This window comes from Cicer arietinum, chromosome 2, assembly GCF_000331145.2.
Source record: "Cicer arietinum cultivar CDC Frontier isolate Library 1 chromosome 2, Cicar.CDCFrontier_v2.0, whole genome shotgun sequence".
Taxonomy (NCBI): Eukaryota; Viridiplantae; Streptophyta; class Magnoliopsida; order Fabales; family Fabaceae; genus Cicer; species Cicer arietinum.
The window spans coordinates 41,836,068-41,858,119 of NC_021161.2; the positions used below are offsets into that span (position 1 = coordinate 41,836,068).

Genomic DNA, 22,052 nt, shown 5'->3' on the forward strand with positions numbered 1-22,052 from the left:
TATATATATAATATTTATTCCATCCCTTAGATTAGAATATAAAATTACAAATACTATAATATAAACTAAAATAGATCAATTTATGTACATATCATCTAATATATTATATGTGTAACATATAAATATAATATTAATAACTATATTATAATATGATCACAAAAATGGTACATAAATCAAATATTAAAAAAAATCATCTTTTCAAAATTATTTTAATAAAATTTATTTACGTAATAACCTCACAACTATTTGACAATATTCACTTACAATATATACCACATGGATCAAATTGCTTTAATTGATTTTTTTTTAAATAATTTGAATAAAGTTATTTCGAAGATTAGTTATCTCGTATTTGGTATTGGATCCACACTAGTTAAGTGAATTTATAATTGATGAAAATCGATTTGTTAATATAAATCAAACAAATACTATAATAGGATATAAAATCAAACAACTTCGCACCAAGACAACAAATAAAATAATGTCGCACTCAAACCAACATAATCATGAAAAAACACGAAAGAAAATCAAATCTACGTGGAAACTATTTTGAACAAAATGAAAGAAAAAACGATACAAAAAGATATTCTGAATCAAAAAGTGACTTAAAGCTACCTCTGTTTGATGAAATGTTAGGTTGAAAAAAAATTGGCTTAATATTAGTTTTCACATTTTTCTCACTTTAAATTCTGAAAAATGAAAATAGTAAATTGGTTTTTGGAAGAAAAAAATACATATATATTCCTTTATAAGTTTAATCTAATTTTTTGCTAAAGTCCTTTGAGTTTTTTTTTTCACTTTAGTTTTTTAAATTAATTTTATTTGTATTTTTAGTCAATTTTGTCTCAATTTCAAAAACAATCAATGCAATTAAAATATATAATTATTAGAAACTCTATCAAATATTGTAATAATATATCTCTCATATTAATCATTCAAAAATATTCATCTAATCTTATAAATGATCTATATTTTTTGATTTTCTGTACAAGCATTTAGAAATGTGTATAACTTTAAAAACATAATATTATATAATTTATTTAAAGGCAAAGTTATTTTCTTAGTTTCAAGCTTTTGATTAGTCCTTTATTATTATTATTATTATTATTATTATTATTATTATTATTATTATTATTATTATTATTATTATTATTATTTTTAAGTTTATATTTTGTTATATTACAAAATATTAAGTAATGTCGTCCTTTTTTTAGTTTCCATCACTTTATTAAAAAAAACTTACACGACTTACAAAACATTGAACTATGTATGCTACTTACACGGTCTTAGTTATATTAGACTATTTTGATAGAAACATAAGTAAAAAGAATTATTAAAAAATTAATGTTTTTAATTTTTTAATTAAATATATCATATTATTAACTATTATTTTTATTTCATTCTAAATAAATCAACTCATTATTATTGTATCTTTGTTTAACATAATCATTTTCTTTTTATCAAAACAAAACACTCATAATTCCATCATATTTATCAATCAAGGTGGTCATCATTTATCTTCTTCTCCTAGGGTATACTATCCATACTTTTCATTGTCATCATTGATTACAGATAGGAAGCATTGTCCCAAATACCAAAGGCTGCTAGCACGGATAATTGAAGCCAAGGCATGGAAGCTTGATAAATGCATATATGTTGATTCTCGGAAGTTATTTTTTTTTAACAAATTTCTCATTTAATTTTTTTTTAACAATTTAATCTTTTAAGTCGATTTACAATAAATTAATCCTTCAAGTCTATACACGATTACGTGATTAATCTTAAAAAAAGAAAAACTTAATGTTCAAGAATCCAAAATAGAACATTAAAAAAAGGAACTTTTATATAATTCAAATTAATTTCACAATTTATCACCAAATAATCCAAAACAGAACATTAAAAAAAACATTTACACTTCAAAATAAACATGCTTAAATCTATTACTTTGACTGTCTTATTGTCTTCTTTAATCTGGATGGTTTAGATGATCTAACATTCTTGAACACAACAAAAGTTTTATTTGTAGTTGATGTTTGAGATTGCACATCAGCTTTGTGTAATGAATTGCGTTTAAAAAGTTAACTACGTAAACATTTATTGATTTAAATGACTAACTTATTACAAATATATCTTGTTAACTTGTTAAAAATAAATTACTTAAAGGTTTCAAAGGATAAGGATGCATTTAGCGTAATTGCTAATACAACAACTTATCATCCCTGTTTCTCCAACCTTGAACAATCAAATGCAAACATCTCAGCACCAGACACACCATACTGCATTGCAGTGAAAGGATATAGGGCAAACGATGTTCCTTGTCAAAGATAAATATTTAATTTTTGGTATACATGAAAATCTATTTGCTCAACACTTTTGCAATTGATTTCCAACATGACATCACTAAATTAGAAACCAAAATGACATCTATGAACTAAAAACAAATGCTATAAATAGCTGAATCGAACACAAGAAGTTGACTTAACTCTTATATAAAACCTATTCTACTTTTTACTATTTAGATACAAAAAAATCCCTATTTGTAACATGTCAACCAGTGAGTTCTACCATCTATCCTACTCAGTTAACTTATGAGTACATACTATATTAACTGTACAGGATCTTTAACAGCGATGCATGAATGATAGACAGCCTTGTGGACAAGAGGTACGATGAAACCTATCGGTAAAACTCTTCAACCTGCTTGCACCTTCGAGCAATTACCTGTAATTAATTCACAACAATATACAGGGTTCACTTCAATGAGGAAAACACTAAATTCTCCGTTTTCCACGTCTTTTATTACTACCATCTATATCAACTAGCCTTGATGATGATGGAGCATGTGAGGGTGCTGACAGGCCAATAGATTCTGGAATATCAAGATTGACTTCCACAGTTGGGCCTGCCATTGCACGCTTGATGTCAAACTCATGTAACCTTTGAACTTCAAATCTTACTTTATCAATCTGTTAATAAAAATGGTGAAACAAAATTTAATTAACTAAAAACCTAAACACACATAATATTGCTTTGTCAAGATGAGCTTAGCTTACTATTTCAATATGATATATGGATGCTTGTGCATCAGCCAGTCTCTTTTGAAGATCTTCAGATCTTTTAGTCTGAAACTCAACATTCTGCATTTCGTTTCCTGTTTCTCCTAATTCTTGATATAAAGCTGCAAGAACCGAGAAGTATATTCGTAGAGTATTTTTTATAATAAAAAAAAATCTTTACAAGAAAGAAATGAAGAAAACACATTCATCCACCATCAATATGTCTATCAATGTTGCCACTATCTAACAGCGAATGTGTTAGCTAAGTACCGAGCTAGTCCTCTATAAATGTGTTGAGTCTACAGAGATTTAATGAGCTTAACTTACTGTTTCGAACACGAGAGTCTACGCATAAGACCATGCGAGCTTGTGAGTTGAATCACAATTTTAAATACCATGACAATAGAGAAGTTAATGTTTTGTGCACCACGCAGCCTTATCATTCAGCTGTTCCATTTTAGGCTTTTCAACAACAAAAAATTGACCATTTTCATTTAAGGCATTCATGGGAGAAAATAACCATTATGTTATTGACTAGTTCATGCACCCTCAAACTTGTGATTCTATGCAAAATTGCAAAATCTATACGAGTCTACTCAAGTTTACACAAAGCAAGTTGACTTGACTTTTATACCTAGAATTATAACTCTACGATTCTGAGTTAACTCAAAGATCAACAGTCATGGGTATAATCAACCATATTCATTCATTTATAATACGGTGCAGTTCAGACAACACTTCCTCAATGTTTTTCCTTATTATTGAGAATCTCTTTGCGACGCTTTCTCCCATTTTCTTACATTTCTAACTTTGGTTAAGTAATAATAACTCCAAATTCTTTTGGCAGGAGAACAACGTAAAAATAAAGTACTTAGGCCTTTAAACTGCTAAAGCATGACACATCAGAAAATGATTTCCTACCGAATCTTCGAACCTACATCAGATCGCTAATAATAATCGAGTTAATCCAGATCAAATGAAATCCTGACCTTGAAAGCCACTTGCTTCCTTGATAAGATTAGTGAGGTCAGAATGAGCACAAGGAGAGGATGGAACTGGGAAAAAAAATAGTATTGACAGGTATAGGTTCCATAATAACTCAGGGTCCAGATACTTTCAACCATATCCAAAGAAGGCTGAATAGGATCAAGAAGAGAAAGTAGGTATACTAAATCAGAGATTAATGAGGTACTGAGGACATAAAAAATTGCAACAAACAGCAATTCACTAAGAATATAATCAATTTATCAAATAGTGGGAAATGGGGCAAGGGGTTACGAAAAACAACTACATCCTACACATGGGGAAATCTATAAATTTTAGGAACATGTGTATTAAGTCAAAAGAGATTAGGATAGTTTACGTTATCACTTATTACTAGAATTAGCATTAGAAGTCTTATATATGTATGTTCATTTGATGAATGAACAAGAGAGTTTACCTTCAAATTTTCATATGGCATCAGAGCTCCCAACCTGAGAGACTCTGCTTTCACAAACAAACCTAAAACTAGAATTGTTTTTGTGCAGAAGGGAATGTGGACCCAAGGGAAAATGACATAACCCATAACCATTTATGAATTTGCCTCCCATGGCAGATTTCTGAGCCTAAGTAATGAGGCTGAACAGGGCTGGAATCAATTGTTCCAAACAATGATATTCTTCTTGGATCACTGGTTCTAATCTGACAGGTTGGACCAATCGAGCCATACCACAGCTCTTACAAAGAAAAAGTTCACCATATCTACAGGATCCTTAGAAAAATATTTTCTTGTCAACAAATAGATTACACATAAAAAGCTGCCTCTCCACTCTCTCTCCCATTATAACCCATGACAAAGTTTGACAGATGAGCAACAGAGGGGATTACTTTGTTAACAATATTGAATCAGGATGACATAACCACAGAAAAGAAGGTGCCTTTTCATCTGTCAAAACCTCTTGCAGATCATTTGGATAACTAAAACCAAAAAGAATCTGGCCTAGAATTACCATGCAAAGTAACACTCAAACAAGTAAAAGATTGTTGTATAACTAACAATCAGTCCATGCAGTTCAGAGACAAAAAGCCCGCCCTTAAACAATGTTTATCACCAAACCAGAACAGAGCACACTGCAAGAAATGCAAGGCATGGTGGAAGCTATCTAAATACACAGACAAGAATAAAATAGTGTGATCTACAAAATTTTGACACATTTAAAGTAATTAAAAAGTTATTTTGCAATCAATAACTATTACGAGAGGTACCTGTCAAAACAGACAGCACCCAGACTTGAGTAGGAATATCATAAAGCTTCTTTGCCAAAGTCAGAGACGATTTCAATATCTCCCTAGCCTGTACAGTGTCATGCATTGCAAGGGCCAAACTGCCAAGGGTTGTTAAATATTGGGAAATAAGTTGAAGGTTCCCCAAATAAGTATGTGTCAGCTGTACTCCCCTCGCCAAGCGATTTCTACAACAAATTTGCAACTTAGACGAAGGTAGAAGAAATAGAAAGAAACATCAAACTAAGGCGCAGAAACTATTCTTATTGTTTGTGTTCATGTTTAAAAAACTGAACCGTTGAAATAAAAGAATCAAGGATCAATAGTAAAATTGGGGATCTTAAATTATAGATAAAATATATAGGTAAAGGATATTCTTTCATGTGGATACATAGATAAAAATATATTTTATCAAAAATAACATAAGAACATTGAGATTAGACGCACTATATATAGCAGGTTTGATTAATGGTGGACATTCTCATCACATGAAACAAATGTTGACCGTTGAAAAGTGCAATAGAAAAACTTGAAAGCCACATGGTCTGTAGAAAAGGGGGAAGAAAATTGTTGTGCAGGTAATTTGTGGGAATTGATTTTAGAAAAATATTTAGCCACCAAAACCAGGCCATCTTCAGCCGGTTTAAATATTTGACTGGTCAGAGCCAGAGTTCCATTTGACTGGAGTTTTTAACTGAAACAATTATGATATGAGTATTGACTGGACCAGATGTAATGCCAGTTCAACAGTTTCCTGGTGGAACTGGACAGTCTGGTCTGATTTTCTAAACTGATTTGTATCCCTCTTCAAGCTCAGGAATTTTGTGATTCCAGTCTTCTTCACTCAGACATGTGCAAATTCAAAATATCTGTTAGACTATTATTATTATTAGTAAATAAATATTATACATTATTATAATTATTATTAGTAAATAAATATTATATATTATTATAATAGCATGTTTATAAGATGGGAATAAGAAACTGACTTGTGGTCAGTTTGGTAACTGCAATGGCAGTTTATTTATGTATATAGGGCAGTTATTTTATGTATAAAATAAATGAAAGTCGTAGGGGTTGGTTATCTTGGCATTTCTATGAATTTGGGGGCCTATAGCTATTGGGAGAATTCTGGATCTCTCAAATATCCAAAGAATATAATTGTAATCTTCATTTTACAGAAATATACCAGCTGGTTTCTATCAATATCACGAGATACTGAGAATGTGTGATAAATATTTTCTTTAAGACAGATGTTCTCTGATCTTTAATTGCATTTGCAGACATAAACTAATTAGTAATCTTTGCTTATTATTTTTAAAAATAAATATGACCAGCTGTCAGAAAGCTTGTGATGATAAGCGATTTTGAATACAAAATAATCTTATTCAAAATAAGTTATTTGAACAAATTGAAGAATTATAGTTGTGATGCCGACAAAGCAGAAACATGTCAACATTATATTTTGTATTTGCAGATAAACTCAACTGAATTCTTGGGAAATCTTCCTCATTGATTTATATCATTTTCTATCAAATAGATATAGAAAGAAAAACATTTCCAATATAAACAAGACTATAAATTGGGGATTCACGTCCAGACAAATAACCCTGATCAAATTTGAACAAAAACTACATGAAAAATTAATTACCTTGCTTCTTGTATATCTTGTTGCTTCATCAATAAAAGACCATAAACAAAAAGAACACCTGTTTTCTCTCTAACTCCTACAAAAGAATCCATTACTTCATAAACTGGCCCAATCAAATCAAGTGCCTGCAGGCAAACTAACTTTTGGTCAAAAAATAGTATTCATGGGATCAACCTGCTTCAAAAAAAAGTAAATAGCACTGATTTAATTAGAGGTACTATTCCACCTGCGAAGTAGATTCAGCATCACCAATGCAGGTATAAGAAACAGCTGCATAGACTTGGCACATAGCTTGCATTGATTTGCTCTCTGTAAGCTACACCAAAATATGTAGAGTTATTTCTGGATGACCGTTTCCGCAACCCAGCATATGAATGTATCACAATTACAAAACTGTAAAGACTACATCTTGATCACTACAAAAATATCTGTTGAATTCCAAATTGTGGCTGAGGATAAGTCATTTATTGACTGATTATTCTGTAATTCATTTAATATATTATATAGGACAGCTGTAGTGAATATCAAGGGACCTTGTACAGTTAATTCCTCCTATTTAATTCTGATTTATTTATTAGACTAGGTAATGCTGAATTTAAACCAGAATTTGTAACCATTTTGATTCAAGAAATGAAAATATCATTTCCTCAATAATTCACAACATCACATCTATGTTATAGACATATCCTATATATACCTTTACTGCTTCAATATAATGAAAGGAAGCTTCGTTATAACAGCCAACAGAATGAGCATATTGGCCTCTAAGCATCTCAATGATACATTCACATGGCTGTAATATTGTTGGAAACCGCATGAACCAATTTTTCATCTGTACCAAAGCCTGAAAATTTGCACAGAATGCCATTAATAATTTCAAATATGAAGTATAACAGGATGCAAAATCCAATACACTGGTACAAGAAAAATACCACCAGAAGCAAGCCATCTTGGTGGATATTAAATGAGATTTGAAGTTTAACAGAATAAAATGCAATCTATCACTTTGTCTCAATCCCATCCTCAATGTTCTTAAATGGCTGTCATGACTGAATGGTGTGGCAATTTTATTGCAAAATGCCATTTTGAGGCAATGTTGGGGCGGATTTTACAAGGCCGCCACTATTTCCATGACGGGCATGGTAAAAAAAGCACCAAATCAACATAAAAGGGAAAAGAAAGATGGGCAAAACAAACCTGAACTGTTTTAACCTCTAAAAACCCATTTTGCACACAACTGACTCAACTTTTCTGCCATCGATCACTTGCACTACTCTGTCGCCTCGCCTCTTACCCACACATCTCTATCATCTCTCACTAGTCACTTGCCCAATTTGGTGAACAACAAATCTCCAGTGAATAGCTCATTGCGAATGACTTCAGTTTTCTTAAGTATATCATGTGCAAGCAAGCCATGTTTTCTCTTCCTCCTTTTTGTATTATTTATTTCCATTTTTCTAAGTTCCTCTGTTCTTTTCTTGTTCTCTTATTCTACATAGAAATCTATCTCTATTTCTTTCACTCTGTTTTGTAAATTGTGAGCTTCTCAGTCTATGTTTTGCAAAAAGAATATTATTATATCAGGGTCCTGTTTCTTTTATTTTTGTTGAGTTTCTATTATATGATTTTGTCTTCTCTGTTTAACGGTTATTTTTTCTTCTTGTTTTTAAAATTATGTTCTACAACTTTTTTAGTATACTTTGTGTGTGTGTGTGTGTGTGTGTGTGAGAGAGAGAGAGAGAGAAATATTTTTATTATAGCCACCATACTCCCACCGAAGGTCGCAATGCTGTCCAGTACATTTTGTGAATGATTATGGGCTTGTCACCAGGAACCACCATCAGCCATTAATAACATTGCTCGTCCTTAGGGCTCACAAAATGTACAATAGGAATCCAAATATATAAAAACAACGGGAACATAACCAACCTCTTGTGCTTCAACGAATTCTGCTCGTGTGAGCTCTATGGCCACTTTGTTTTCAAGAAAGTGAATTAGTAGCATTAAGTATACTCCAGCCATCCAGATAGAAGAGTGTTGCAAGTCCACTTCTGCTAAACAAGAAATTTCAATAAGGTTGCTTATGAAAACCTTGTTTGCATGGAAGCATAAGAATCTTGAAGGTAATATAAGAATAATGAATCTCACCTCTGACACAATCAGTAATTCCAAGCTTCACTAACTCATCTGCAAGGAAGAAATATTATTTCTATAAGAAAAATGAGTCAAAACTGGCAAGGATTACTAGTCTCCACACAGCAATGCACACCAGCAAGGAACAATATGAAAATCAATTTGCATGATAACAGAAACAACTCATCAATCACTCTTTCAGAATGAAAAATTTCAGAGTGATGCTTCTAATCAAATGGTGTTTCAAAAATGCATTGGACATTAGATCCTAGAAACCAGAAGAAAAGACATTTTACTGCTATGATTGGACAAATAGATCAAAAGCCAAAACAAGAAAAAATTACACAAACACGCAGATCAAAAACAGTTTCTGGACAACCTTGAATTAAAAGCATCCCAGACTGTATGCGCTTTCCACACTCCTTAAAAAGTCCTTTTGGGCGCCCAAATATAACAACTATTAGATCAACTAATGCATAGACAGCACTTTTAGGGAGCCATTCCCCATCTATAGGAGGTGGTGCTAACTGAAGCTTATCTCCTAGTGTCCTTCTGCCATTCCCAAAATATACTGGTTCCAGAGATTCCCGCCCAATTGAACTGAACCCATTCATTTTTCTCAACTGTTCTTGAATCATTGCTTGCTTTTCTGACAGTGCTACCTTTTCCCTGTAGTGAAGATCAGACCTGGATAGACTTTGATCTAAAGCACTGAGCTCCTTCACTAGCTCTTGCATATGTTGTGCTTGCTTCCTATCAGCCTTCACAGCAGCATCCAGATTGTCTACATGGGGTGCAGCATTCTTGTAATCACATAGCCGCATCCAATAGAATATGTGCAGTAATTCATTATAAAAGAGCAAGCCAGGGCATTGTCGTCTCTGAGCATTGTGTGGAAGCAAAGGAGGAAGGCATTAGATTAAAATAAAAAGGAATCATGGTATAGGTCAGTTGAAAACATACACATGCCTGTGGGAGTACATTGTCTACAAAAGGAAAAGCAAGAAGCCAAAGAACATTTTAACTCACATTATCTGGCTGAATTGACTCCCAAATCTCATTGCATTTATTAACAGTTTGCTCAAGCTCGGCCATATTATCATCATTCCATTGCATGAGGTGGACATGCAACATTGAAGTGGCAAAAAACATCTGGTCCATTATAATAAAACAAGGAATTACAGACAGACAAATGGCAATATTATAGCCAACTCAGCATAATTGGAGTACCCTTTACTATACGCACCGTGTGTGAAAAGAAGTAAGATTGTCATAATGGAAGAAAGTAAAAAAGATGAAAGTGAGGAGTTAAGAATAAGGGAAAGAAAAAAAAAGGGTGGATTTATTCATTTGCAAATTTCAATTTAGTTTTAATTATATTTATGTTATAACTTTACTAAAAATATTAATAAAAAAAGTGATTTTGGGGTTTTTTGGACAAAATTTGGAAAGATAAAGGTTCTACCTATTTTTTTTTTGGAAAAAAGAAGGTTCTACCTATTAATGGTAAGAATTCAGTTAACTAATGAATTAGTGCAAAGAGCAGAGCAGGAAGCAAAGGAGATGTCTTTTTTTGTAACCTTTGACAACTAACCTGCAACTCAGGGGAGCGTACTTCAGTAGCACAGACATACCCACATTCTAAGACGGATATTGAACCCCGATAGTCCCCTTCAATTAACAGAACCTTTGCAAGCTGTGAATTGAAGTTGCAAGACCACAACTTTGTTGAAATCCTTCAACAAAATAAACAACAGACTATTAACATGCAGGTAGAAGCAGCATTGGTTAGTAAAATTCTAGGTAGTTAATCCCAGATAGCGAAGTGTTGCGGCCAACACCGAAAGTGGGATGGTGACCAACCACGCAGCCGTGGCCAGGCACTGTGTCGCACCTCTCTGGCGCAATCTCGCCGGGAAATGCCGTGCAATGCAGTCGTAATTATAAAATATAACATATTATAAACATATGTGATAAATAATTTACTATTTCAAGCACCGAATTTAAAAATAAAAAATTAAAGTTTTCCACCTCTTCACGAATATCAAATATTGAACCTTTGACATATATATTATCAGACACGAATACTCAAATGAAAAAGTAAAAGATAATTTCCATGCTGAAAAATGTAGGTATAGGTATATTATTACTATTGAGTTTTTCTGTTTAGTACAAGACAAATGGTACAAATGCATGAAAAGAGGGAAAAGCAGACATGATTGAGGATATGGAATGAAAAAAAAAGAACATTTCCTTGACAATTTACACTCTGGTGTAGATGTTACAATTTATGAATTTCCTTTCATACTAATCAGCATTTTCCATTACTATTTACTATATACAGGCTATGGCTATTGTTTTTATACTCTCTCCCTCAAGTTAAAACATATAAATACACACACCAAGCTTGTTGAAATTTATAAATGGAGCATAATACACCTATTATTTACCATCTGGAACTACCAGTGTTGTCAATCACGCATCACGAAAATAACAATTGGTTCAAATTCTACTATGCTACAGAGTTATAGTGTCGCTATAGCTTCTATTTGACAATACTTTGTACTAAATAGTGTTTCATGAAACAATTGTGATTTGTTCATATTCACTGCGCAAAAGTGCTACTACTTGACAACGCATTAGCTACTTGCTAGCAGACCCCAGTTAAAATGGGTGGTAGTTACAGTTAGTTTAGGGAGAGACAACAAGTGTAAATAAGAGGGAACTAATTGTGATCAGTTCTTTTAGACTTGGAGGGTGATATTCTATATCCATATTTTTCGGCACTGTTTCTCGACATCTGTTTCAGTATCTTTCTTATACAGACACGGATATTGCTTCCCACCATTAAACACTGCATTTTTAACACCAATTCTTATCTGATGTACTAACTAGCCTGTTTGAATTAGATTCCAATCAAAGCAAACAGGAAAAAAAAACTTCCCAATGCATTTTTTACAAAAATAACAATAAGTTAGCTTTGTTCAAAAGCCCGTTTAATCCCGCACCAAAGCTAAACCATGCAAATATGCTCTAACATTGTCCAAAGTATCCAACAAATCATAATTATATCTATTCAACCAAACAAGGTTTAGAAGCCGTTTTGTACACAACCTACAAAGGTATTGCCCCAAGCTGAGGATGCTAGATTGATCAATCCAATAACTCAAAGAAAGCGAGATCTAACAAAAATAAAGCAAAAGTCATTGTTGACAAAGGTTTTAACTTGCAGTGCAGCCGCAATCCTTGATATTAATTGCAATTGCAGATACATTAAAAACGTTGATGTCACAATCCAAATCACGGTTGCTGAGCTTTTCTTAAAACTCTCTATCTAAAAAAATATGGTGTTCCATTAAAGGATTCAAAAAAAGGTCTGCTACCACGATCACGCCGCAACATCGTGAATTTTTGTCTGTGAAGGCAATTTGAGTGCGATTGAAACCGTACAGCCGCATTTGACAGCAACTCTCCACAATATCTAGGATCACGACAAGATGAAGACTAGGGTTTTAAATAAAGGTCTAAAATTGCGATCTAGGCCGCGACATAATGGTTTCTAATGTTGCAAAAAATAGGTAATGAAATATAAAACAAAAAAGATATTGTTGACCGAGGTTATAAATTGTGATCTTCTCACATTCCTTAATATTGATAGTAGCCGCAGCCCGCAGAAATATCAAAAACCTTGATGTCACATCAAACCACAGTTACTAACCTTTTCTAAAACCCTATTGATGATCAAAGAAGATGTTTCATTCATACATTCATGGTTTTAAAAAATGCTAAGCAGCCGCAATTTGACTGCGATTGAAACCGTATCAGCCAATATTTGAAACAAATTCTCAAAATCTCCACACCACAATATCTAAATTTCCACGCAACCACAATTTAAAACCATGGTTCCATTAATCAAAAAAGTAGTAAAATTAGAAGCGTAGTATAGGAGACATACTCTTTTCCAGCAGAGGCAGTAAGGTCAAGACCCTTATACAATACTTGTTTCTGAGGTGGAATAGCTCCAACAAGATGATAACAAAGACTCAACAAACTATAAGCTCGGCACTTCAATTCAAAACAAGACGGTATAGACTTCAAAAGCAATTGCTACAAAAAAGTCCAAAAAAAACTTAAATTTAGTCTACTTTTATTTTGTCAAAACATTTTCTATTTTCGTTTTCTAAAATTCGTCATAATATGACTTGAGATACTAGACTCTTAAAGTGAATAAATATTAATATTTCTAAAAACAATGAAAATATTAAAAGAATCTTAGTAGGACCTAACACTTTTGAACAATGTGTGTCCCGGTGTCCAATACCGACATGACATAGACGCATTGATTACAGTCAATTAATCCATTTTACTAGTTACACCTTTTTTATTTCCTTTCGCGCTCAAATAGTTTAGGTGAACTTAATTCACGTACCATATGTAAACGTGGTTAAAAATATACGTTGAAGTCAGTACAAAAGGTTATTTTTTTGAGTGTAACTGGAAATAAAATGGGTGTAACTAACAAAATTATAAATTAATTCATTTTTTCAAATTATTATTATTAGTGTGGATATATCAAGATTGTGTTTGGTATTTGTGGTTCATAAAAAAGATTTGTTTTCATTATTTCTAGAAATATTGCATCCCTACCAAACATTTCATGTTTTCTAATTCACAATAGTTCACTTAAAAAATCTGACATAAAATAAAATAAAAAGGAAGATTAATTTAAAAAAATAAAAAAGCAAATTGCAATATGAATAAAAGAGAGAAAATAGAAGGAAACTAACGGAACGTTCGAGATGTGATTTAGCGTGGTTAACGTTGTGAGAATGATGAAGAAGGAGAGTTGCAATGCGAAGACGAGTTTTGACTTCAACAATTGGGAAAAATGAAACCTGACTTTGACATATTGCTTCTAAGCATTTAACTGCTTTTCCGATTTCGCCTCGATTTTCGTGATACTCTGCTAATCCCCATAGTCCTTCCACTACTGCTTCCATTTCCGATTCTTCTTTCTGCTAATTTACCCTTTTCCTAAATTCTACCTCCAATTTCAACTCCTAAATATCCCTATTTCCTAATTTTTCAATTTCAGTTTCAACTTTTTTTTTTGTTTGAAGTGGTTTGGGTGGATGTGTTGTTTAAACTTTAAAGCTAGACTAGACAATGGAGTCAATAGCGGTGAAAAGAGAAGGAAAAGAAAAGGAAAACTGTCCGATTTTTGTTTTCTCTGTGTTTGCTGGGCTTGTTCTCGGGGACTACTATTCACACCCTAACTTTATTTTATAATAACACTTTAAATGGTATGCACTTACAAAAGTTTACAAGGTTAAGAAATTATCAACTATTATGGAGTTATTTTATATTACGATAAAAATTAATATTATTAATAATTGTGATTGATCTATAATATAATTTTTTTTATTTGACTCAAAAAAAACTTAGTCTATAAACAAAGACTGTCTTGTATGCTTTACACAATAATTAAATGGTAAGATTTAAATCGTCTTTGAAATATTATGAGTAATTTATCTATGATTCAATAAATAGCCACACAAATAAGTGTATAAGTAGTATTTACAAATTTATGTGTACTTCATCACTCATAAATTTATTTATGGGACACATTTTATTTGATGTTGGATAAATTATCCATAGTTTTACAAAGGTAAACTAGAAAAATCTAATTAAATACACATTTTTTTCTTAAATTAATTCTTAAATTATCATCTTTAACTAAATGACAATTATTTATCTAGTGGAGGTTGGTAATTTTTTATCTTAATCAATTGATTTGTAAATGACCATTTTTTAATCACTATATAGTAAGTGAGGCTATTGCCTCACAAGATTTTTTTTAAAATAATATTATTAACTTATTTTAAGTATCCATAAAATCTTTTATATTATATATACATCAATCAATTAAAGAATTATTTAATATTTTTTTAAAATATGAAATTTTATAGAGAACAATTATAATTTATAAAAGTTATTATATATTTTAAATTTATTTAATTATTATAATTATATATTTCACAAAAATTAAATAATAATTTTTTTATCTAAATATATATGCTACTTTATGCCCTACCAGAGAAAAGTTATTGATCCACCACTGATTATCATATGTATGGTTTTGTACAATATATTATAGCTAGTTATTATAATTTTTTTATTTTATTAATAATCAAATAAACATTCTTATTATACCGTCAATGACCATTTTTTTACGTAATTCATCTAGGACATATGTTTATCTTTTATAATTTGTGTAATAAATTATATTTAATAAGTTATAATTTTTTTCATATTTTTATATTGAAAAGTATTAAATAGACATATTAACGACGTGACAAAAAATATTCCACGTATGATTGACAACAATAATTTAGGAATAAAAATTACTGAAAAGACTTATTAACAATGAAGGAAAAAAAATAATTAAAAAATATTAATGATAAATTTGTAAAAGATTTTTTTAATGAAGACTAAACATGCGCACGGAGAGTAGAGGTGTAACTAACTAAAATTCCAGAGAAACCAAAAAAAATATGCGGTGAGCGTGGATCGAACACGCGACCTTCAGATCTTCAGTCTGACGCTCTCCCAACTGAGCTATCCCCGCAACTTGTTATCAATTGTTATCTAAACATAGTTCTGCATACACGCCATCACTCTTGTTCATACACACCGTCACTATCCTTATCTTAAATTCAATCTGTTAATAATAGCAAGTGCTTTTTTTACATTTATAAACTGGTTCCTTATTATAAGTTATAGGGTGTGTTTATTTGATGGTTTCGAAATATATTTCTAAGATTAGTTTTCTTAGGAATCCTTTACTACGAGGCCGGTAGATTATCCCACACGACTGTCTTTGTCTTTTCTTTTTGATCTTTCTCATACTCCAACTTTTTCTATTAACTCATAGCATGTGATAGTTGAGATGATTAAGTCATTAAAAAGGAATATGCATATTTTGTATGGACATTTGATGAAATGCTTAAGGAATTTTAGTTAAAATTGACAATATCTTATTTGTCAAGGGATATCATATAATAATTTCCTTACAAACCACCAATGTAGTGGGAGGTTTGAAGAATATGGATTATCATTTTGAAAAAAAAAAATATGTTATATGGGAAAATTTGTGAGGAATTTTCTTAATTGAAAAATAATTTATCATTTCTCTATAATTAATGTTTAATGTAAAAATGTGATTAGTTATTTATTTTTTATTATTCAAAGTGTCACTAATAATTATTTTACCACTATTTTTAAAGAGATTTGAACTTGACATCGACATCATAAAATTATAAGACTAAACTTTTATCATTGAACTAACATCTTAAGTATAACGATGTTTATTATTAGTTATCATGAGTGATTATACAACACACCATTTTACCCCATCCATCTATTTTTCCCTCTCGTCGGTGATGGTGGCTATGTTGGAGTCACGAGCAAGGTTACCAAAATCGCATATTAACTTGTAAATTTGTATGAGTTTATGTATTCAGGTACAAATAACACAAATTCATTGGTAGATTCTAAAATTGATAAATTCATTATGAAGACTAAATTAACACAAGTAAATTCACGAATTTACAGTAAATTCGGGTGGATTCGAAAAACACACTGATTTAATTCTAATTTTAAAATAGGTACAATTTTTTAAGTCCAATTTAAAAAATTGTTATTTTTCCACTATTCTCCAACACATTTCAGACTAACTTTTATGTTTTTCAAACTCAAACAAACCATTCTCTTCTTCTTACTTCAAACCCGCACATGACTTCATTGTCACCATCACTGTGAACGGTCGACAAGTCGTAAACAAATGGCGAGTCTCGAATAATGATATAATTTACTTAGTTTAATTTGATATTCGTTTATGAGTATAAAATTTTATGATTGATTTTGTATATTTTTAATTTATAATTAAGTTGAAAGATTGAATTTTTGATGAATTTATAGTATTATAAAAGTATATATATAGACAAAATGAAGTTACTTAAAAACTCAAATTTGAATAAGTTGGTGAAGAGTATAAACCACAAGATTTTCTTTGACATCTTCAACCCATGTCACACAGTTGAGACATTGTTGTTAAATTTGCATTTTATAATATAAAACCCTAGTCAACGATTTACTCACGCCAATGTCAAATAGTCCATGCATGTTTATCTTATTTTTATAAAATTTTCATAGTAGTTTATAGAAACTTATACAAATCTTATGGAAAGTTGACCTTCATATTTGTCATTTTAATGGTAAAAATAGCTTACACATTAAATCATATAAGACAAACGGTTATACTAATAATATCACCGTATAAATGTATGAACTTACCAAAACATATTATTTCTTCGATGCGCATAAATTATTTTCATAAATTCTACATAAAAGAGATGGTTTTGAAGTCGATTGAGATGAACAACCGTCTAAGACTCTAATTTTTAAAGAGTATCAAATTTTTTTTATATCTAAGCAATATTTGTTATTAGTATATACATATATTAAAAAAAAAAATATATATACAGATGAATTATTTAAAATTTTGTTCAATATTAAAATATTATATCATTATTATTTGATAAAAACTTGAAAACAAGTTGTAAACATCTTAAAGTTTGCCAAAATATTATCATTCTTATGATTTTGGTGTGAAATTTTATTTGAAGAATTAAAAATCATTTGATAGTTTTAACAATTATTTTTTCCCTAATGGATTCATTTCTTATAGAATAGAATTAATTATACATATTTTCGTTATAGATATAAATTTTTTTAAAATTAAAATTGTTAATATGTTATTTGCGATATACTAAATCATAGAAAATTACAATTGAAATATATATATAAATGATAATTTACTAAAAAGAAACACCTCCACATTATGATCAAAATAATTTTGAAAAATGTTAATTATGACTGAATTATATATTAATGATTTTACGACAAAAAAATAATATTTAGATCATTAGAATTACATCTTTTTCTTTCATTACAATAACAACTATGAAAGTAACTAAATCTTAACCGTTGCTCATGTCACAAGTAAAATAAGAATGAGATGTTACAAATGGAAGAATATGTAATCATCTTTTGTATTAAAGTACATATAACAGTTAAATAAGTAAAAAAAAAATTGGTGGCTCACAAGTAACAAGCCAAAACATAAGTTAGAATAAGCTTCTCATCACCAATATGAAAATAGAGAGAAACAAAATTAATTCTAAAAAAACAGAGATTAATTTAAAAAAAGAAAACAAAAATTATAAAATCATCTGAAAAAAATGTTAATCCCTGTGTAAAGCATCATCGAGATCAAGATCCACACCTATTCGATTTTTCAAAATGGTTTTGGCATCTAAAGGTGTTTTACACTTGTATTGAAGCTCCTTGCATCTCTCAACATCAAAGTTATACCTCTTGTAAAGCTTCCTTTGTCTTGAAATAAAGAGTCTCTTCATGAAATCTTGGTAAGTAGGGTCTCTTGAAGTGAATAAGAAGTAAGCATAGCCTATAACTATACCAGTTGTTGTTGTGAAAAATGTAATAGGCTCCATTACATCCCATGAGAATTCCCAAAATGTTAGCCTGAAGAACATACTGATAGTAACTACGCCGAAACCAAGTCCAGACCATAGGACACGGCGCATCTGCTTATGCGCTAACACATCGATTTCTGCTTTCTTTTCGAGTAGTATCTTTAATTCGTCCCTCATAGGATGGTCCTCTTCGGTTAGTGCTAGCGGAACTGCTTTTCTAACCAGATCCACCACCTGTAAACATGTTGCGTGTTGGCCAAGCAACACAAAAGGAATCAGCAAGTTTGGACCAACATACATTCATGCTGAAAATTCAAAGCCAAATGCATAACTTTTTAAGGATCTTGGAAAAATACCCTTAATCAAGGAATGAAAAGCTATAAACCACTAACACAGACACATATATTAGAACTCTAAACATCGATAATAATTTGAAAAATGAAACGTCACTATATGTATTAGTGTTGTGTTGGTGTCGGACATTGACACATGTCAACACTAGACACATCTTTAATCTGAAGTATCGGTGCTACACAGATAAAAAATATCTACCGAATATGATGCTTTGTAAGCCTAGAAACAGCACTTTTCAGTAAATATTTTTCAACTTTGGTTTCTTAATTAATGTTTTAACATTTGTCATTTTACATGACCATTTTCTTAAGATGTTTAGTTTCAGAAAACAATACTCAATTCAGCACTAGCAGATAAGGTTTATAATTTATATAGCAGATGGATGGTAGCATGCAAAACACACCCTATATAATTAAACATAGTTATGAAAGTTGATATTGGGTACACTTCCTAAAAGAAATTTGGTTTGGCAGCAGAATTCTAAAGAAGCACTCAGATACTGACACAATTATATATACACTTGATTCTAATTTGACAGTATCATAAATTCACACGGTTAAACAAACCTGAACTATAGAAAAATAATCTAATGGTTGATGGTTAAAATAAAATTTCAAGATTTGGACTTTTAATTTGTTTTTAAAGACTGAGATCATGTCTACGGTCACTTTTGGCTATAGAGAATCCAATTCCATATTCACCACTACAAAGGGCCTAAAAGCTTTATATCTTCAAAGCTTCCACACAAGTCTAACCAAAAGCTAGGGGACCATGAAAAGAGGAAGTAGATGGCATTTGGCGATGTGTACTAATGGTAACAAACATTGACCTTGTCATATGCTTTAGGTGTGATTCCCACAAAAGCCAATCAAACAGAAAAGTAATAACATATACTTAACTTCAAACTCAATTCACCAAAAACTAATAAAAAGTTAAATACAAACCTTATCAGGATGCAAATAAACCTTATCTCGGAAGAGAAGAATAACACCAGCTTCATCTAAAACCTTAGCAAATGCTGAAGCCTCGTCAGAATTCCTAGCAACACCCATACTCTCACAAGCTTCAACAAGCTCACTATAAGCAATAACTTCCTTACCATCCATACCAAGTTTCATCTTAAGAGATTCCACATTCACCAATCTCATAAGCTTCTTAGCTTCACAGAATGATATAGTGTCTTGTTTCCCATTACCATTACCATTACCATTGCTATTAACACCCCCACCACCACCACTCTCTGATGAATTAGAGTTGCCGCTATTACCAGCAGGTGAAGAAACAAAAGATGAAGAACACACATTCCTCTTCATTTGGTTCATTACAACATCTGAAAAATATGTAACCCCTTTTCTCTTTTCACCACACTCCATTGTGAAATCCCTTACACCAAATAGAAAAGGATCAAAAGGTTGAATCTTTCCACCATAACAATGATTTCCATTGAAAACAGAACACACCCTTTTCCTCAATAACCCAAAACCACCACCATAACACCATCTACTCCACATTTTCAAAACCCAAAAATTTAAAAATCAAAACTTTATGTTAAAACAACACAAATTAACCAAAATAAACACTACCCAATATTTTTATCCCCATGAAAAACCATTGTAACAACAACCCATCTTTTTTCTTGACACTCTTTTATTTAACACCGTTAAAATAGAGAGAAAAAAGGAAACTTGTGCATTTATTGTAACTAAAAATTCTAGAAATGAAAATAGAAGAGGAAAGAGAAGAAAGCAAAAAACTAATTTGGGAAATTAAAGGGAAAGCTAAAGCGTGTGCAATGGCACAAGGGAAGGAACATTGTTGACGAAGTTAATAAAGTCATAACCAACCACTAGTAATACATTCCATGAGTCATGTTCGCGTTTGAATAGCTAACATTCTTCTCGTCTTTGATTGGTAGTTAATGAAGGTAGACTTTGTGTTTGCGTAGGAAATAGGAAGAGACACGACATGGACTCGGTTTTGGATATTGTTGTCCGGATTCATCCGACTCATATGACTTGAGTTAATGGTATTGCCTTTTATAGTATTTGTGATTTTGTGTATATAATTATCATAAATCTATAGTAAAAATAATTAAATTATAAGTGATGGATTTACCATTAATTAAAGAGTATAATTACACAATTATAATTTATTTATACTAATTTACACAAATATAGTTAATACTATTTTTAAAGTTAAAACAATCAACTCTTTAAGATATTTATTTTTATAAATAAATCAATTACTGAAACGGAATAGTAACGTATCACACATAATATAATATGATGATATAGATCAAACAAGGAGTGTATCAAAATTACTATTTAGATGTAAATATAAGAAAAATACTACATTTAAATAAAATATAAATAAAAAGGGTAATTAAAAAAATTAATGTATAGTCATAATTTTTAATTAAATACGTCAATTTTTTAATTATTATTTTTATTTTTATTTTATTGTAAAATGAGTACTAATTAAAAATATTAGTTATTTATATTTAAAGTGTAAATTTAATTTTTAAACTATCAATATCTCTAAATTGATTGATAAATTATAAAAGCGTACTATAGTCCCTAGATTATTCTCTCGTTCATTCCCATAGTTATGTTACTCAGTGTAATTTTAGCAATCTCTTCATTTTAAGTGAATCAAGTTAGTCTTTGTATTTCGTAAAAATTTTAATTTCATCTATTTATTTTTTCTCTCGGTCAAACTTGGACGCAAGCCCTTTATGTTTTTTTTTTTGTCTTTTTCTATTAATTTGCGAAAAAATTGAACAACATTCTCGCCTTCTATTTCCTCTCTTCTCCTAAAAAGTGGATTGTAGATCATCTAGGTAAAGATATGCATGACAATTGTAAGAATTTCTTGTTTGTTCTGTCCCTTTATTTCTCATCTATTTTAGAATTTGTATAGGGTTTGTGGTAACCTACTTTGATTTTTGTGGTCTTTCCCATTTATATGCTATTGTTTACTTGCTCCATCTCATAATAACTAAAATATTTGATTATTTCACATATCTTAAGAAAAATA

At 30.8% G+C, this 22,052-nt stretch overlaps 2 protein-coding genes and 1 non-coding gene across 4 annotated transcripts; all 3 read right to left on the minus strand.

Moving 5' to 3' along the window:
• Positions 1-2,297: 2,297 nt before the first annotated feature.
• Positions 2,298-14,382, minus strand: LOC101500603 (sister chromatid cohesion protein SCC4). 2 transcript variants are annotated; one of them, XM_012713020.3, is made up of 13 exons: positions 13,893-14,382; positions 13,061-13,212; positions 10,700-10,841; positions 10,135-10,257; positions 9,485-9,986; positions 9,121-9,159; positions 8,902-9,026; positions 7,670-7,816; positions 7,199-7,288; positions 6,973-7,097; positions 5,304-5,509; positions 3,054-3,178; positions 2,298-2,966 (listed from the first exon to the last, which is right to left on the minus strand). In XM_012713020.3, exons 1-13 carry the CDS (start codon positions 14,103-14,105, stop codon positions 2,772-2,774), a joined length of 2,184 nt encoding a protein of 727 aa, XP_012568474.1. In that variant the 5' UTR covers positions 14,106-14,382; the 3' UTR covers positions 2,298-2,771. The 2 variants fall into 2 exon arrangements, with proteins under 2 accessions (XP_012568474.1, XP_004490740.1); XM_004490683.4 differs by having other exon boundaries at positions 8,902-9,023; positions 13,893-14,381.
• Positions 14,383-15,660: 1,278 nt separating this feature from the next.
• TRNAF-GAA (transfer RNA phenylalanine (anticodon GAA)) lies at positions 15,661-15,733 on the minus strand. The gene has a single exon. It is a non-coding gene; the product is annotated as a tRNA-Phe (tRNA).
• A 2,461-nt stretch (positions 15,734-18,194) lies between these two features.
• LOC101500913 (calcium uniporter protein 5, mitochondrial-like) lies at positions 18,195-21,016 on the minus strand. Its single transcript, XM_004490684.4, has 2 exons — positions 19,961-21,016; positions 18,195-18,896 (listed from the first exon to the last, which is right to left on the minus strand). Exons 1-2 carry the CDS (start codon positions 20,525-20,527, stop codon positions 18,411-18,413), a joined length of 1,053 nt encoding a protein of 350 aa, XP_004490741.1. The 5' UTR covers positions 20,528-21,016; the 3' UTR covers positions 18,195-18,410.
• Between the last annotated feature and the right edge of the window lie 1,036 nt (positions 21,017-22,052).